General features: G+C 56.3%; 4 protein-coding genes across 4 annotated transcripts; 3 read left to right on the plus strand and 1 right to left on the minus strand.

Annotated features, from left to right (window-relative positions):
- Nucleotides 1-1,350: 1,350 nt before the first annotated feature.
- QBC33DRAFT_179389 (uncharacterized protein) lies at nt 1,351-3,271 on the plus strand. Its single transcript, XM_060422422.1, has 6 exons — nt 1,351-1,724; nt 1,824-1,880; nt 1,942-2,027; nt 2,120-2,496; nt 2,555-2,619; nt 2,720-3,271. Exons 1-6 carry the CDS (start codon nt 1,523-1,525, stop codon nt 3,082-3,084), a joined length of 1,152 nt encoding a protein of 383 aa, XP_060281198.1. The 5' UTR covers nt 1,351-1,522; the 3' UTR covers nt 3,085-3,271.
- Nucleotides 3,272-5,106: 1,835 nt separating this feature from the next.
- QBC33DRAFT_612703 (von Willebrand factor type A domain-containing protein) lies at nt 5,107-8,360 on the plus strand (the record flags this gene model as incomplete). The annotated part of the gene is made up of 2 exons (XM_060432503.1): nt 5,107-7,811; nt 7,920-8,360. The coding sequence occupies exons 1-2, from the start codon at nt 5,394-5,396 to the stop codon at nt 8,358-8,360; spliced, it is 2,859 nt and encodes a 952-aa protein (XP_060281199.1). The 5' UTR covers nt 5,107-5,393.
- Nucleotides 8,361-9,038: 678 nt separating this feature from the next.
- On the minus strand, nt 9,039-11,347 carry QBC33DRAFT_561270 (uncharacterized protein; the record flags this gene model as incomplete). The annotated part of the gene is made up of 7 exons (XM_060430122.1): nt 9,039-9,377; nt 9,470-9,629; nt 9,727-9,833; nt 9,902-10,004; nt 10,111-10,460; nt 10,695-11,154; nt 11,277-11,347. 7 exons carry the CDS (start codon nt 11,345-11,347, stop codon nt 9,039-9,041), a joined length of 1,590 nt encoding a protein of 529 aa, XP_060281200.1.
- A 1,941-nt stretch (nt 11,348-13,288) lies between these two features.
- QBC33DRAFT_179481 (uncharacterized protein) lies at nt 13,289-15,176 on the plus strand. Its single transcript, XM_060422423.1, has 2 exons — nt 13,289-13,992; nt 14,154-15,176. Exons 1-2 carry the CDS (start codon nt 13,449-13,451, stop codon nt 14,963-14,965), a joined length of 1,356 nt encoding a protein of 451 aa, XP_060281201.1. The 5' UTR covers nt 13,289-13,448; the 3' UTR covers nt 14,966-15,176.
- The last annotated feature ends 1,150 nt before the right edge of the window (nt 15,177-16,326 follow it).

The following is a 16,326-nucleotide window of genomic DNA, read 5'->3' on the forward strand; positions in this document are numbered from 1 at the left end:
ATTCCGTGGTGGAGAGAATTTCCTCGCCAAGGGCGATCAAAGCGCTGGAGTGTGCGCGAGAAATCGATAGCCAGCGACGGTCCATCGAACGGGTTCGTTGTTCCGCCATTCCTGTAGGCTTACGGTGGGGAGCCAAGATGTCAATGCGAGGGCTTATGTTGAAGATGGGGTACTGCATACATTAGGTAAGACTGGTGTGGAGCGGTCCGAGCGCATCCTTTCCCTTGTCATTTGCTTGCCCTGGTCCAGGCGTCAGCCTCTCACTTCGAACAGGTGGGGACTGGGGAGGAGCCGCCAAGGCGGAGCAGAAATTTGCCTGCCCGATGCTTCCGGTGCGGAGGGCAATCTAGACCAAGTCCGTTCTTATTTGGGGCGCCAGATTAAAGATGTAGATTTTAACACCCTGCAACGACAGCCCCCTTCCCCCCGCATAATTACCCGCAAAAGAAAGGAAAACACCGTTGATCTGATCGCCAACGCCAATCGCGCGCCATCCTTGCTATCGACAAGTCGACATCTGACAGGAATGATGATGGCACCACACCATGTGCTTGCTCCGTCTCCTACTATGCTAATCCGTAGAATCCGCTGCTTTGTCGAAGGCCGTGCCGGAAGCGAGACGACCGTGCCCCAGCATCCGCGCTGTCATGATCGTCATTGCAGCAATGGGATGACTGTTTCCGTTTCTCCCGCATGTGAAGAACCAACCAGGTAACAATAGAGGCATGATCAGCAGCCTCAGGAGCTGGAATCCGGTAGTCCAGTCAGCCAACCGACCAGACTCGAGAGGGACGGCCAGGAACCAACAGAGTAATAATATCCTGTGGCTCAGCCGCGATAACTACCATGCATAGTAAACGTCTGCAAAGTTGGCTTGGTATTGTGGTGATCTGCCAATTCCCGCTGCTGACTGGCATACACACGGATCCCTATGTTTCTCCATGTTTCGTCGTCCCCCTGTCAAGCTCAAATATGGTGCGGGAAAAACTTACTGGATACTACGTAGGTGAAGATTCTGCAGAGGATACTGGTAATCCATCCAATCAAATTTGAGCAGCTCACCTCGGTACCGGCCGTGCAAAGGCCAGATCGACAGCCCTGGGCCGCACGCACGGACTGTGGCTGCACCACACTTTTCACCACCTCAGCCTTCGCTATCCCTCGGCCAATCACCAGTCTCAGGCCTCTCAGCTTAGTGCGTAAATGCCAATCGGAACGCCTTCCCACTCACATTATGCCCCGCAACACCAAACCCAAAGAAACCGTTTGGCCCCACCTCGGTAAGCCACTTTTGATTGGCAGTGTCTCAAAACAGGGTGCGCTCCGATGCACATGCATTTGCAGAACCCTCGCAATCGCTTGTACTTGCCTGCCGCCGCTTTGGGACATGCTGTTCCTGGCTTCCGCCTCTTTCCCCCGTCTCTCTGCCTGCTGTGCGATTCACCACTGGAACGCCTTCAATTCGTATTCGTAGCAAGCGTAGGGCCTCTCCTGCCTGTCTGCAAGACATGCGACACGAGCCATGAGACTGAAATCCCCGCGAGATTTCGATGTCTTGCCAATAACCCCCGAGGAGATAGCCCAGATCGACTTCAATGACCACGCGACGGTCGCTCCTGCAGTATGGGCTGTCAATGTCACCTTCATGGTCCTCGTCGGCATTGTCGTTGCCCTGAGAATATACACGAGGGCCTGCATCACTAAGCAGTTCTTCATCGATGACCGTGAGATGCCGTCCTTTTTCCGTTTTGCTCCGACTCCGCGCCGGTCCTATCCCGGTCCCGTTGGAGACGCCACCGACTAACCACCACGTCTTGTCGCAGTCCTTGTCGTCCTGGCTGCGGCCTCCATCTTTATCTCCTCCATCATGGCGCTAGTTGGTAGGTACTTCCAGGGCTGTCCAAACCTCCCTGTAGAGTTGGGTTCTAACGTCGATTTCAGCTACCAACTATGGACTCGGCCAGCATGTGTGGAATATCCCCATGCCGATTTCCAACATCATGGAAACCACCAAGCGTTGCGTCCAGGTCTTGTCCCCCCTCCCCCCCTTCCTTCTCCCTTCGGCCACCCTTCGCGCTTTGGCCACCTTTGGGGGCTCTTTCGCTGACGCCAACTGCAGCTCATGTTCGTGGCCCACGTCTTCTACGCCTCTGGCACGGCGTTTGCAAAGATGTCAATAATAATCTCGTACCTGCGCATCTTCCCCAGCGAGAAGCTCCGCCGGGTCCTCTACGTCACCGCCGTTGTGGTCGTCGGCCTCGGCATCACCGCCGTCTTCGCAACCATGTTCCAGTGCAAGCCCATCCAGGCCGCCTGGGACTTTAGCATCCACCGCTCGCAGTGCTACCGCTTTGTCGACTTCCTCTATGCCAACTCGGCCATCAACATCGCCACCGACTTTGTCATCTGCCTCTCCCCCCTGCCGTGCTTTTGGAAACTCCGGATACCCGTGAGGCGGAAGCTCATCGTCTCATTCCTCTTTTGTGTCGGGTTCTTGTGGGTAGCAGATTCCTGCCCTGAAGGAGCAGATTGTCGCTAATTCTGGGCACAACAGCGCCTGCATCGTGAGCATCATCCGCCTCGCCTTCTTGCACACAGTCGACGGCATCGACATCACATGTAAGTCCGCCGCGTCCTTCCATCCTGTGCTCGTCCCCCAAGGTGTCAAATCGTACCGCGTTCCAGTCAGAATCCAATCTAACGCCAAACAAACAAAAAGACACCCTGGTCTCCCCCCTGAACTGGACAGTCATAGAGTGCTCTCTCGGCATCATTTGCGTGTCGGTGCCGCCCATGCGCCCACTCTTCTCGCGCCTGGTCCCTAACTTCTTCCCGTCCCACCTGTCCGGGCCCAGGGCCTACGGAACCCGGACCGGCCAACGGACGCAGGAAGAAATGCTGGAGGGCATGAACAGGGAGCTGGACAGGCAGCTGCTGGAGTTCGAAAAGCTCGACCACGGGAGCCAAAAATCCAGGCCCGTGTCGACCGACGGCTCGACCGTGGAGCTGACGGCGGTGACGGGAGAAGAGCCTGGCCACGGCATGACAGACGGGGCCAACAACGTCCGGATTCGACCAAAATGATAACAATTAAGCCGGATGAGGTTGGTCTGTCTCGACAAGCCTCTACTTAGGACGCGTCCGAGGTCGCTGGTTCTTCTCCCCGGCTCCCCACTTGGATCTCTCTGTCTACGCACAACTGCAGCGGTCGGGGTTCACATGGCCAAGGGCCCCTGGACAAGCCTACGACTGGCATAGGTCGTGCCGCTGTCTACGTCACCTATCCGACCAGAACAAGCTGCCGCCACCCAACTCGTCTTGCCGAAACAATCCAAGTGAGCATCCAGAGGTGGGGGTGGTGGTGGTGATGGTGGTGGTGGACAAGGCCCCTCCTGGTCGCCCACCCTACTTCCGCTATTGTTTTCTCTGTACGAACTCGCCGCAGCAGGCGCCTAATCATGCTCTCCCGGGCCTGTGTCCCATGCCGCGTCAAGTTTGTCTCCGACACGAGAAGTGCAACAGACAGATCGGGCAGGAACAAAATAAAGGGGGAAGTGGGGAGGGACGCAAATGCCCGAGCAGCTGACCGAGATGATGGGCTGACGACGACCTGGGTGTGGAAGGGATCCGGAGCCGTGGTCGAGTCCGACGACGCGCGTCTTGTGAAAACGCCCGGGTCGCTGTATTGGGTCCCATGTCATGTCGGCTAGGCGCTATGCCTTGGGGGACAACTGTTGCGGACCCTGGCGTGTTGGGGTTGGGACTCTTGCAAGGGGGGGGTCGCTATTCTTGTGTTGGGCGTGTCACTCTGTCTACAGGAAATGCCATCTGCCACCATGTAGGAGGCTATTCGGCGGGGAAGACAAGACTCACCGCCTGGATATCGTTCCTCTCAGTGACCCTGTAGGAGCATACCAGCCCAAGGCTGAGAGTAGCTTCGATCGTAAATAGAGGAACCTCATGGTTTCGATAAATTAATCGTATCGCCTTGGTTCGACACCCTTTGCAATCGCTGGTTCCCTCCCAGACTTCCTGACGTTCCGTGACTACCATTGCGGTCGTGTTATATATTATTATTGGTATTGCACCGACAGCAGCCACAAGCAACTCCGATAGCTAGCTTTCGTCACGCTTGGGAAAACACTTGTTCCCATGATCACCGCCGTCAAGGCGAGCAGGAAGGGAAGAACCGCGCCAAAACTTTGAAGAAAAAAAAGCAAATAAATATGCGTATGAGATAGATAAAGAGGCGTTCACTCAACAACAAAAGTAGAAAAAGAAAGACATGTGAAAAAATGGCACCCCATAGATTCGAAACACATACCTCCCTAGAGTTTTAAGATATAAGAACATGATATGATATGCGAGCGCTCTACCGTTGAGCTAGATGGCTTGTTAGATACTACCCCTCCACCTACTTGGGCATATAGTACCCTGCCGAAGTGAAAAGAAACGGCCTGAGAAGAACGGGGGCGAAAAAAGAACGTATTGTACTGTACATGTACATATGTGGAAGGAGGAGGGCAAAAAAGGAAAAGGAGGGCAGGGGGAAAGGGGCGAAAAAAGAGATGACCGTCCCAAGCTTGTTAGTCGTATAGACCAGCAAAGGGTCGTCCAAGGAGACAGTGGAGCAACAAGGTTCGAAGCTAATGCAGTGAAAGCTAATGCAGTGAACTCTCTCAGCCCGAAGTCTGCATCTTGGGAGGCGAATTTCCACCGGGCAGGCCTCGCCGACGTGGGCCTCGGGCAAAGCCTGGTGGGACGCCGTGGTCAGACGCCGACCTCCATGACTCCCACGGCCAGACCTGGGCAGCCGAACACGGTGCAAGATGGAGGAAGATGGCTAGAGAAGCAGGGGATCTGACCGCTCTCGCCTTCGAGATTTGGGTCCGCCCCTCACCACAGGATAGATTTATTGCCGCCCTTCGTGGTGCAAGATAACCTCCACCGTCGCAGTAATTATGGAAATGTTGGTCTTTTGGCATACAGCTTCACACGGCCGGGAAACGTAGAAGAATGAATGGTGCGATGGAGTGGTTCAAGAATGATGCATAAATGGAATACTCTGTCTCTGGTACCTAGGGGGGAGGCCTCCTGATTGGCTAGGTTGCTGCCTAGGTACGTCACACATGGGAGTTAGGGTTAGGCGGGGTAACCTTACGGCTGCCTACCTCTAGGCAGGCACGCTGCCAAACAACAACCTACCTGCCCGGGCATAATAAGTAGCTTGACTCCGCTGCCTGTGAATCAGTTTTTCAATCGTTTGATTCAAGGAATATCAAGATCCCTACCTACTCATTACCATCAATCTTCCACCCGCATCACATAACCTCATTCTCACAATAATACCCAAACTGAACCACCCGAACAGAGAAACCCCTATCAACTCCAAGATGCTACAGACCCCCAGAGCGATCAGAGCGATCTGCGGCTTCCACTATGTTGACTCATACTTGAGTGTCGTATACTTGGCTCAGGTCTCACTATCGGCCCACTGCACCATCGTTGGCTCCACCAGCCGGACAACTCTCACCCAGACATTCGTCAACCATTCAAAGCAGAATGTGTCCGAGCTTCGATACACGTTCCCCATCTACGATGGCGTGTCGGTCGTTGGCTTTACGTGCACCATCAACAATGACCGCGTCATTCGTGGAGTTGTGAAGGAGAGGGGCGAAGCCCGCACCGATTACCAGGAAGCCCGCGAGCGCGGAGAGACGGCCGGCCTGCTCGAAGGCCTGCCCGCATCAGCCGATGTCTTTACCACATCTGTCGCGAACGTGCCTGCCGGCGCCGAGATCAAGGTCGAGCTCGTCTATCTGGGCGAGCTGAAGCACGACGCCGAAGTAGATGGCATCCGATTCACCATCCCAACAGCAATTGCTCCGCGCTACAGCGAGCTTCAGCTTCAGCAGACCTCCGCCATCTCCACCAACGTCGCAGCCTTGGGCGGGATCCACATCGTCGTTGACGCTGAGATGCCCTCCGGGTGCAACATTAAGAACATCCAGTCGCCGTCGCACCCCATCTCGGTCACCCTCGGCAACACATCTGCGGGCGAGGCTGCTGGCGCCGAGATGTCGCTCCAGAAGGCATCCGCGACCATCTCGTTCTCCAAAGCCGAGCTCGACAAGGACTTCATCCTGCAGGTGGTTGCGACCAACACGGGCGACCCGATTGCCATCCTCGAAACCCACCCCACGATCCCAAACCATCGAGCCCTGATGGCGACGCTTGTGCCCAGGTTCAATCTCCCGTCTATCCGGCCCGAGGTCGTCTTCGTATGCGACCGGTCTGGTTCCATGGGCATTGGGAACAAGATACCAAACCTCAAGTCGGCGTTGCACATCTTCCTCAAGTCGCTCCCCGTCGGTGTCAAGTTCAACATCTGCTCATTCGGCACGTCCCATGAGTTCCTGTTCAAGTCCGGTTCCACGACGTACGACGCAGAGAGCCTCGATAAGGCGATGAAGTATGTCGACAAGTTCGACGCGAATTTCGGCGGTACTGAGATGTACGAGCCGATAGAGAATGTCATCAAGAAGCGATATAAAGACATGCCTCTGCAGATCGTCCTCTTGACTGACGGCGAGATTTGGAACCAGGAGCGCCTGATTACCATGATCAACAAGCAGGTGGGCGAGAGTCAAGGGGAGATCCGAATCTTCACCCTCGGAATCGGAGAGAGTGTGAGCCATTCGCTGATCGAGGGCGTCGCCCGCGCCGGCAACGGCTTCTCCCAGGCGGTGGGAGGTAACGAGAATATGAGCACAAAGGTGGTGCGGATGCTGAAGGCATCCTTGACCCCGCTTGTCAAGGATTACACACTGGAGGTCAAATATGGCAGCGACCCGGAGCAAGATGCTGATGACGATTTCGAGATCGTGGAGAAGGTCATGGACACCCTCTCTATCGACGTCCCCGAGACCCCAGTCAGTGACCAAGCGATGCCAGATGCGCCCAAGAAGCCCATCTCGCTGTTTGACACCACCGTCGACCCCGACGTCGACATGACCAACCCGTCACTTGACTCCACGGCCAAAGGGAAGTACTCGGCCGTGCCGCCGGTGCCCCAGCCCAAGCTCCTGCAAACCCCTTTCGACATCCCCCCACTCTACCCATTCAGTCGCACCACCATCTACCTGCTCCTGTCCGCCGAGACGTCGCAGCGCACGCCCAAGTCCGTCGTCCTCCGCGGCACATCGGTCCACGGCCCGCTGGAGCTCGAGATCCCCGTCGCCGTGCTCCCCGCCAAGGGCGAGACTATCCACCAGCTGGCCGCCCGGTCCGCCGTCCGCGAGCTCGAGGGCGGCCGCGGCTGGATCTTCCACGCCAAGGACGCCGCCGCCGCCGCCGACGGCGCCCTGCTCCGGGACCGGTACCCGGGCCGCTTTCCCGACATGGTCGAGCGCGCCGCCGTGCACCTGGGCGTGCAGTTCGGCGTCGCCGGCCGGTGGTGCAGCTTCGTCGCCGTCGGGGACAAGGACGACGACGAGCGGCCCGCCGGTGACGCCGCGCAGGATCCCGGCCACCTCATCCGGGTCCCTGTCCCCGCCAGCGCCTTCCCCCGCAGCCGCAGACCCGGCCCCTCCCTTGACGGCGCCTTCGGCGGCGGCGGCGGCGGCGGCGGCGTCCTCTTCGCCGCCGCTTCTGCCGGGGTCGACACGCGCTCCTCCTCCTCCTCCTCTCACGCCGGCCTCTCCCGGCCCTACGCGTCGGCTGGCCCAAGAATGAAGAAGCTGCAGCAGAACGCCCAGATGATGGTGATGCGGCCGCCGCCGCCGCCCGCGCCGGCCATACGGATGCCCCAGGTCCAGGCCCCCGCACCGTTCAGCATAGATACGCCGTACTCGGCACAAACGTCTTATCCTTTGTCCTTGCCGTATGGGGGCACGACACTCCCGGAAGCCGACGCGCAGGGATTCGGTGGTATGTTCGATGATGGCGGGAGCAGCCGGGGCTATCCCGCGGACAGGCACGACGACAACGACTCGGGTATGGCCGAGGGCGACGGCGGCCCTGTCGCCGTCGGGTTCGACGCCATCGTGGCGCGGCAGTCCTTCGACGGCTCCTGGGCGTGGGACGAGGCCCTCCTCCGCGCCATGGGGATTGAGCCGGCGGCGATGCGCGCGGGGCTGCGCGGCGAGGGGGAGCTGGAGCGCCTGCTGGGGTCTCAGCCGGCCGGGCTGGCGACGGCGGTGGTCCTTGCGTTCCTGGAGTCGGAGCTCGCCGACCGGAAGGGGGAGTGGGAGATGCTGGCCGAGAAGGCGGTGGCGTGGTTGGACGGCGTCGTCGCGGCCGGCAACGTCCCCGCCGCCGACTATGTGGCGATGGCGAAGAAGGTGCTGGCGAGTCTCTAGGGGTTGTGGCTATGTGTGTGTGTGTGAGTTTGCGGATATTGGGGTTGGGCCTTGGGGGGATTTCCTACTACTACTTGTCTTGCTGTCTTTAGGCTGGAGGTAGTTTTCTGGCAGTTAATGCAAGATATTGGGCATCAACTAAGCTCCGCACAATGGCTCCGGGAGCAATGATGCTGCAGGTGAGGATGGCCATGTTGACCATCCTGCAAGACGGTCACCTTGTTGCATTGACGGGTGTGGGATATCTTTCACTGCTTGCCTCAATTGGCCAATGGATCCCAGATCTCCACCACAACACCATCATTCTCACGATGGCTGCTGGGGGCGGAATGTCCTGGGGGATTGGGATGCTAGACCCTGCACCGGGTTCGCTTGTGTCGGATATGCGAGCTACGAGTCAACCAAGGATTGACACTCCGAGTCATTTTCTCAGTCACCAAGGTGGTAATGGCACGGCGACGATCCTGACTTTTTCGGCGACCAACTGTAATTTATTATTGGTGCTCTTTTTCATCGACTGACTGACTGACTGACACCACGGAATCCAAGAAAATAAAGTCAAAATCCGATCCAAAACACAAGGAAATCTGCCCGAGCAAGCACCACCGCCAGAACATTTCAGATCCACTCCCTACCCCCAATCTGAAATTTCCGGCCCTCGGCGCCCATTGTTTGCCCTCAGACCTCTGTAGCAAAGAAGTACTCGACGAAGACGCTCTCGGAACCCAGGCGGCGCCCGTTGCAGCAGACAGCCAGGGCGATGCCGCGCAGACTGTCGTGAGTGACCTCGAGGGCGACGGTGTCCCCGGACCCGGCGACGGCCGTGTTCCGCTTCCAGGCAACGCGGCACAGCGTCTTCAGACCCTCTATGCTCGCGTCCACGCCCGGCGGGGCCGGCTGCGTCATGCAGCAGATGGTCAAGGCGTTGAGGATGCCGCCGCCGATGGCGGGACTGGCCATCCAGGCGCCCGCCGGAACGGCGTGGCTAACAGGATTTGTGGAGGAGAGGGGAGATCCCTGGGAGGGTTTTGCACCTTGAATTTAGCACGCCATTCGGGCATTTGGGCCCCGGGGGGGGGGGGGGGGGGTTGGGGGTGGAGGGCACAAACCTTTCGGATGACCCAGTCGATCCGCGCGGTCGGCGCGTCGCCGAGCAGGATGCCGTAGTTTGCAAGGGCAAGGTGCGATTGGATGGCGGTCACGGGTCGACCCCCTGGGCTGTACCCTCGCAAGGCGCAAACCGTGGCTCCACGGCAAACAAAGGTCAACCTTTGTCGTATCAGTCCTGCAGTCAACAGTAGGAGAAAAGGAGGCCCGCCCGGCGTTGGAATGACCGGGCCAGATGGGAACAGAACTGGGCGCTCACCCTCTCGTATCACTATACGTAATCATCTTCGTCGGGCTCTCGACATTGAGTCTCAGAGATTCCTGGAGCAGAAGGTTGCTCCCCAGGCCGCCGGTGAGAAAGACGTACTGGTCGAGGACAAAGTCAGTTCCTTGGTGTGTCCCATTACCACTGTGACGGGGTCATATCTGCTCACCGTTGGAGTCCTGGCCATGACCTCTCGCGTGGCACGGATCTGGCCACGGACAAGGTTGACAATTTCGCCAATGACAGGGGAGAGGATAGATGCAATTTCCGCCCTATTTCTCTCAGTTAGATGGTCACATTGAATCGGAGAGGAGAGGAGAGGAGACAGGACAGGGTGGGAAGGGGGTGGCGTGGCGTTTGAAAGAAGGGAACACGAACCCTGAAAAGGTTATGATATGTCCGGGCGCGCCGGGGTAGCTCTCCTGGGCCCCGGGATATTCCACCTCCACCTCAAAAGGCAAAATGAACGAGTCCGATTCGCTTGGTTCTGTCCACAGGAACTCGACCAAGCGTCCCCACCACGTGAATGCCATGTCCCGGAAGTGCGGGCGGAGCTTCTGCAAAATCTCCGTGTCTCCGGCAGCGATATTACAGATCTTCTCCTCAAAAAGCTTGGAGAAACCGTCGTGCAGAAACACGCCGCCGCAGAGTCGGCTCGCTCCGGGACCACGCTCATGCACAATGTAGTTGCCGTCTGCGGCGGTTGCGACTTCGTACGTCACGGTGTCCTTGGTGCTCGTTAGCTTCTGGGTAGGAAGGCCACCCACACAAAAAATACACATGGGCTGGGGGGTTGTGAAAATATTATTACCGCTGTTAAACCGCCACAATCGCAGACGATGATCAAGTCGTGTTCCTAATACGACCGCTCTTATTAGTATTCTTCCTGGGACAAGAATTTGGGGAGGGTCTCGCCACCTTGGAGTGATGCCTTTGGCCGCACAATCGCCCAGAATACTTACGGCAGCAGCAGCAGGCTCGCGCATGAAGGTGAAAGACGACTCTCGCGTCGAGTCAAGAATGCCCGAAGCGCGGATGGCAGCTTCCATGCGCCGCAAGGCATCTTCAGGCCAGACGGCCGGCACGGTGAAGATGACGCGCATGCAAAGCCCTCGGAATTCTTCAGGGCTGAGACACAGCTTTCTGGCAATGAATCCCCTGACCTTGTCCCAGAGATGCTCCAGGTAGGCGGTGGTGAGCCGAACAGGCCCCATGCTAAGGGACCGGGCCGCACCAGCGGCTTTTCGAAGGATGGGGGAGCCGAGGGCGTGAGGCGGCCAGTCGCCTTCGTGCAGGAGGAAGAGTTTAATCCATGCAAATGGCGCGGGAAATCCAGATCCTGGGCGGTCTTGGGAATTCTGGTGCTTCCGTCTGCGTCGACCTGCAGGGCCGTGGGGATCGCCACGTCCAAAGATAAGCCGTCTTCAGACAATTTGCAGATGTACAAGACCCCAGTAGCCTTGTCAGCAAACGCGACCTTGGTCTGATTGAAGAACATGAGCGAAAGGCGGTATGTGGGAAGGATGACGAAGAGCGGTACTTACGATGCCCCATAATCGATGGTAACAATAATCTCACGGCGGCTCGCTGGTAGCTTTGACAGGACCGGAGCCATGCTTTATGTCAAGTTGAGGTTCGTCGGTTGTGGGGTAGAGGTATGGAAGAAATTTCGGTCTATGTTTGGATAGGGTTTCCCGTCCAGTCTCCAGAGTTGCAGCAGAGAGGCGAAGGCGCTGACTTTGTATTCGGGCAGTCTTCCACGAACCCATGTCACTGTTTCAAGGCTCGTTTGTCCCTTCCCCTTCTGGTTGGCGAATCATGGTCAGCCGTTTGGACATGCGGCCATTTGGCAAGGCCAATCTCTACCTAGGTACCTACCTACCTAACCTAGGTACTTAACCCAAGGCACTTACTTTGTGCTCCATACGGGCAAGGGGGTTGCCACCGGTTCGTTGCCAACGCAATGTATCTCGCATGTGGACTACGCTAGCTAGCTGCAAGGACAGCCCCTAATTCTATCACAAAACGAGCAGTCTTAGTTGCCAACCAAGCTAGTGCCTCTTGGGTCAATTCCAATTCTCATATCTGCTTGCGGTCAACTACCTGTATATATCCGTAAGGCAAGCCCAATAGGAACGGACTCCCGGTCCACAGGACGTGCGTGCTCCACAAGGTCTCGCTCAGGCGTTGTGAGTGATCACCTCGTCGTGATCTCACGGCCAACCCGAGCTGGAGACAAAATAATTAGTGGGTATCTATCTATCTGCCTGGCCAACAGGTCCGCAACCAAGTGAACCGGGTTTGCTGCGCCCCGCCGTCATCAAGCCGCGGTGTAGCCAATCATGCCCCACCTATTAGTCCGAGACACAAGCACTCTTCTTGTCCTCATCTTCATGCCAAGGAACGACAACCACCAACAGGCTCTCACCACACCATGTTTCGGAACAAGGGGGAAGCTTCATGGTTTCCGCCTTTGAAGTTGCTCAACTAGTGTTTCGCTAGCTCGGGGAGACATTCCAGCACCGAAGCCGAACACGGTCGCCCACAAGCCCACTTCGGATAACAACAAGGGTGGTCGGTTGGCCTGAAGGGACCTGAGTCAATATCACGGGACCTGGCTGAAGGTATATGTTACATGTATTGTACATATACACATCCTGTCTCCTGTTCGTTTGCCGTAGAGGCTAAAAAATCCGGCAGCCTGGACCCACCATCTCAACAACAAACAGAACCGACACGTGCAGTCGGAGTAGATGGGGAAGAGGCAGCAGAGAACAGTTTCAGATTCGGCATCACTGCCCAATTTCTTATATTCAGTCGAGAGAAGCGGAGGCAGCGCTGCAGTCCGATATCTTTCTGTCTGCTGGGCTGGTCAACAGCATTTGAACTGGAAAGGTGGGGCAAATGTAGATACATCATCTTGCTTCTTTCTCCTTTCCCGCTTGACATGCGACATTCCTGGTCCATGTCAGCCAGCGGTCAATTAGTACGGGCCCTCAACGGAAACCGGCCGATTTGAGAAACATGGTGCCGTGTTGACTGCGTGGCTCCTGCCCGGAATCTGGGGCTTTGTTGGTAGTTAGAACCGCAACCGGCAGTCAGCTGCCACTAGCTGTTTTGTGATGGATGCGAATATTGCCAACCAACAGGGGGCCCTTCAGGCACATAGGGAGAGATGTGATAAATTGGCCGATCATGTGGTAAATCTGCATCAAACCAACCTAAGCCACCTAGTAGAGCTGGCGGGAAATTCTCGTTGCTTTGTTGCTGGGGTGTTGCATCGCATGTCCATTTTCCGCCTTGCGCCTGTTTGCGGATGGGTATGCCGGTCCCTCTATTCTAGGCTCTGACATGGCTGTCTTTACCCCCTTTTACTTGCCCTGCCTCAGGAAGTAATCTTGCGCATGGCTTTCTCCCCTCTATCTGAATCCTCCTTCAGAGTCTCTGCTCTGCCTCTCTCTCACTCTCTTTCCCACCCTGCCCTGTCATTTCAATCTCGCTTTCCCTCCCTTCCCCCGTTGCCAGGCTGAATCGCCATGCCCAAAGCAAGACCCAAGAAGTTTATCAACGCAGAGACATCGTCCGAGAAACGCCTCTCTCCAGCTCCAGACCCTATAAAGGTTAGACGTCGCAGTCGAAACCTCCAACCCTCAGGACTCGACCAGGGCCATCGAAGATCCCGCCGTCTCTAGGAGAAATATCTCTCTACGAGGGAAATGTCCCAATCCCCAGATCAGCCAGTGGGAGAAAAACGCCAGCCACTCCTCAAAGCCGATCCAATCGAGGTGATGGTTATACTCGCGGAGAAGGTGGCAGAACATCAGCAACTCCATGAGGCCGGCGCTGTGGAGATGCGAACGAAGACCGAGGAGACAGATGGGCAAACTTGCGAGGCTTATCGGCAGCAGCATGTCGAGACCGTCGAATCCGTGACAGACCCATCCGGTGAATGGCAAGATGTCGAGATGAGGATGAAACACGGCTGGCGCAAACTTGACCACGTCGTCAGTGGCTTCGCCACAGTCGGACTCTCCGGGCAAACTGTCTCCTGGGGGAGCCTTGACCCGGGCACGCAGAAAGAGCTCAACGGTTGGACCCCTAGGGCGAAAGAGTACCTCGAGAACGGCATGCAGTCAAGCTTCTTCTTCGCTGCGCGCCTCTGGCATACCCTGGACGAGAAGTTGTTTGCCCTCAGCCCCTCGAAGAAGTGGCCGAACGGGCCTTGGGCGCAATATGGCGAGTTTAGGGACCTCTTCAAAGGTGAGTCGGAGAACAACCCCCCCCCCCGCGCCGGGGGGCCCCCCCTTCATCCCCGTCTTGTCCTCTGCCATTTCTGCAAGCCACTGTCCATAACACACACACAAAACCCCTTCCCCCGTTTGTTCCTTCTTGGCTTGTCGCTAACAATGGCTCGCTCAAAGAAGCAGACGAGCCTTGGAAGCGAGGTAGGCTTCCAAAGACGTATCACGTTTGGAAAGTTTTATCGGCGCACCTTCTCTCCAAAATCACCGGCCCGAGCCCTGAGATGGATGTTAGCGTCCTGACATCACCACTTGCTTCGAATAGCCGAGCATGCGATAGAACTCGACCAGCTAAGGGAGTTTTCTACTTGCAAATTTTGGATCGCTTGGCGACCGGCCTTGGCCGTCGGCGGCGGCGGCGACGACGACGACGACGACGAAGGGCGCTTGTGGGGCTTCCCAGCATCCACGAAAATCACAGGCAATGGACCATCCATGGAACTCTGGTCGGTAGGGTTCCTCGGCAATATCGAGGAGCAGAAGGTCCAGATTGTCGTGGCTCCCTCCCTGGTCATCGACATCAACCCCCTCTGGCCTGCCGACTCACTTATACCATTGTCCCATGCGCATCGTGGTTGACCGTCCCCAGAAGAAGCAGGAACACGAGCAGGAGCAGGAGCACAAGCAGAAGGAGCACAAGCAAGAACAGCCCCACCGCAACGTCAATACCAAGGATGGCAAAAAGAAGAATGGCGGCGTCGTCAAGCGCAGGGCATCATCCGTGTAGCCAGCAGGGACATGGCTACTCGCCAGGATCTTGGTTACTTTTTTTCTTCTCTTCTCCCTTCTCTTCAGACATTGGTAGCTTAGTTATAATTGGCCAACTTACCTCACTTCTCCCTTCCTCCACTCATTTCTCTTTTCCTTCTCTTACTGCTCATTCTTCCCCTTGCTTCTCTTTCCCATTTTTATTTTCCGTTTCCCCCTCCTAGGCACGCCCTGTCTTTCTCTCCTTCTCTCTCTCCTTCTCTCTCTCCTTCTCTCTCTTTCCTTTCAACAACTCATTCCTTCCATTTTCATGTTCCGTCTCTTCTTGTCGTCGGGCCAATTTGGTTCCGGATTTTTAGGCCTGTCACGGGAGAAGGCCTTCCCAGACTCTGTCATTATAGGGAACAATTACGCGTTTGCCATCCTCTAATACAATACCTATGAGCCGCGGCAGCTGTGGCATTGCCTGTCAACAATGCGTGTCCTGTAGTAAACACCCTGTGTTTTGGTACGATAACCTCTTTATTTCCACCGGAATTAGAGAACGCAAGTTGGAGCTGTTGGGGCTATTGTGTCAGTAGCTATTTCGACATCAGAGCCGATACAAAGCAAGACGTGTAGCCTCGTTGCGAAGTCGGGCAAGTCATGATGTTCGTACAGTACATGCAACCAAGGGGGAGTTTCATTTGCGGGTCGGCCTCACCCACAGGGTCAGATGTCTCATGCCTTGAAGATTTACAGCCCATCGTTGAAAAATTGGCTGACGTCGATGGGCTTAAAATAAGCTTGGCCCCACAAATCTTGGCTGCCGGCCGGTTCCCTGAGAATGACGCGGGGCGACGGTGTCAAGAGCTGGAGTTCTCCCTTTGCCCCGCAATTGCCAATAGGCGGGGGACTAGTATCGCCGTGGGGCCAGCCAAGGTCGGTTCTGTGAGTGCTGAATAGATTTCATTTTAACTGCTTCTGTTGGAACACGACCTTCTGATTGGCACGATCACAAGTCGACCAGGGTAACGGGAGTGTGGTCGCTTCTGTTTTCGCGGCAATTTTCGTTTTCGCTCTCGCTCTCGTTTTCGTTCTCGTGTCAGCACCACTTGCTCGAGCGCAACCCATGTCGAGAAACTTGGTACTTATGATATAGGTGCGGTGTCATTCTGGGTAATGTCGAACAAAATCAATAGAGAATTGGCCTGTTGGCATCAACACCGTCTTGGGCTTGTTGTGCTCGTTCTCGCTTTACTGAGGGGTTCCCTTCCTAGTGGGTGCTGCTGAAGCCGACGCCCCACAGAGAGCCATCTGCCACCATACCTATTCGTTCCATTCCCCACTCGATTCCATTGACGAAAATATAGTAACTACAAAGGCCCAAAGGCAACCCCTTTGCTCCCTCCCTCCATCTTGGAAAGGGACGATGCCAGAGAACTAGATCAATAGACACAGCCATCACGAATATCTCGTGAGAAAACCAAGCAACCGCCAAAACGAGCCAGATGAGAAACTAGCCATGAAGAAACACCCAGAACCCCCCGAGGAAGCACGTACATAAAGAAGCAAACACCTCGACTCGCTTCATGCAGCCGTCCAA

This window comes from Phialemonium atrogriseum (genome assembly GCF_030411735.1).
Source record: "Phialemonium atrogriseum strain 8032-3 unplaced genomic scaffold QBC33scaffold_21, whole genome shotgun sequence".
Classification (NCBI taxonomy): domain Eukaryota; kingdom Fungi; phylum Ascomycota; class Sordariomycetes; order Cephalothecales; family Cephalothecaceae; genus Phialemonium; species Phialemonium atrogriseum.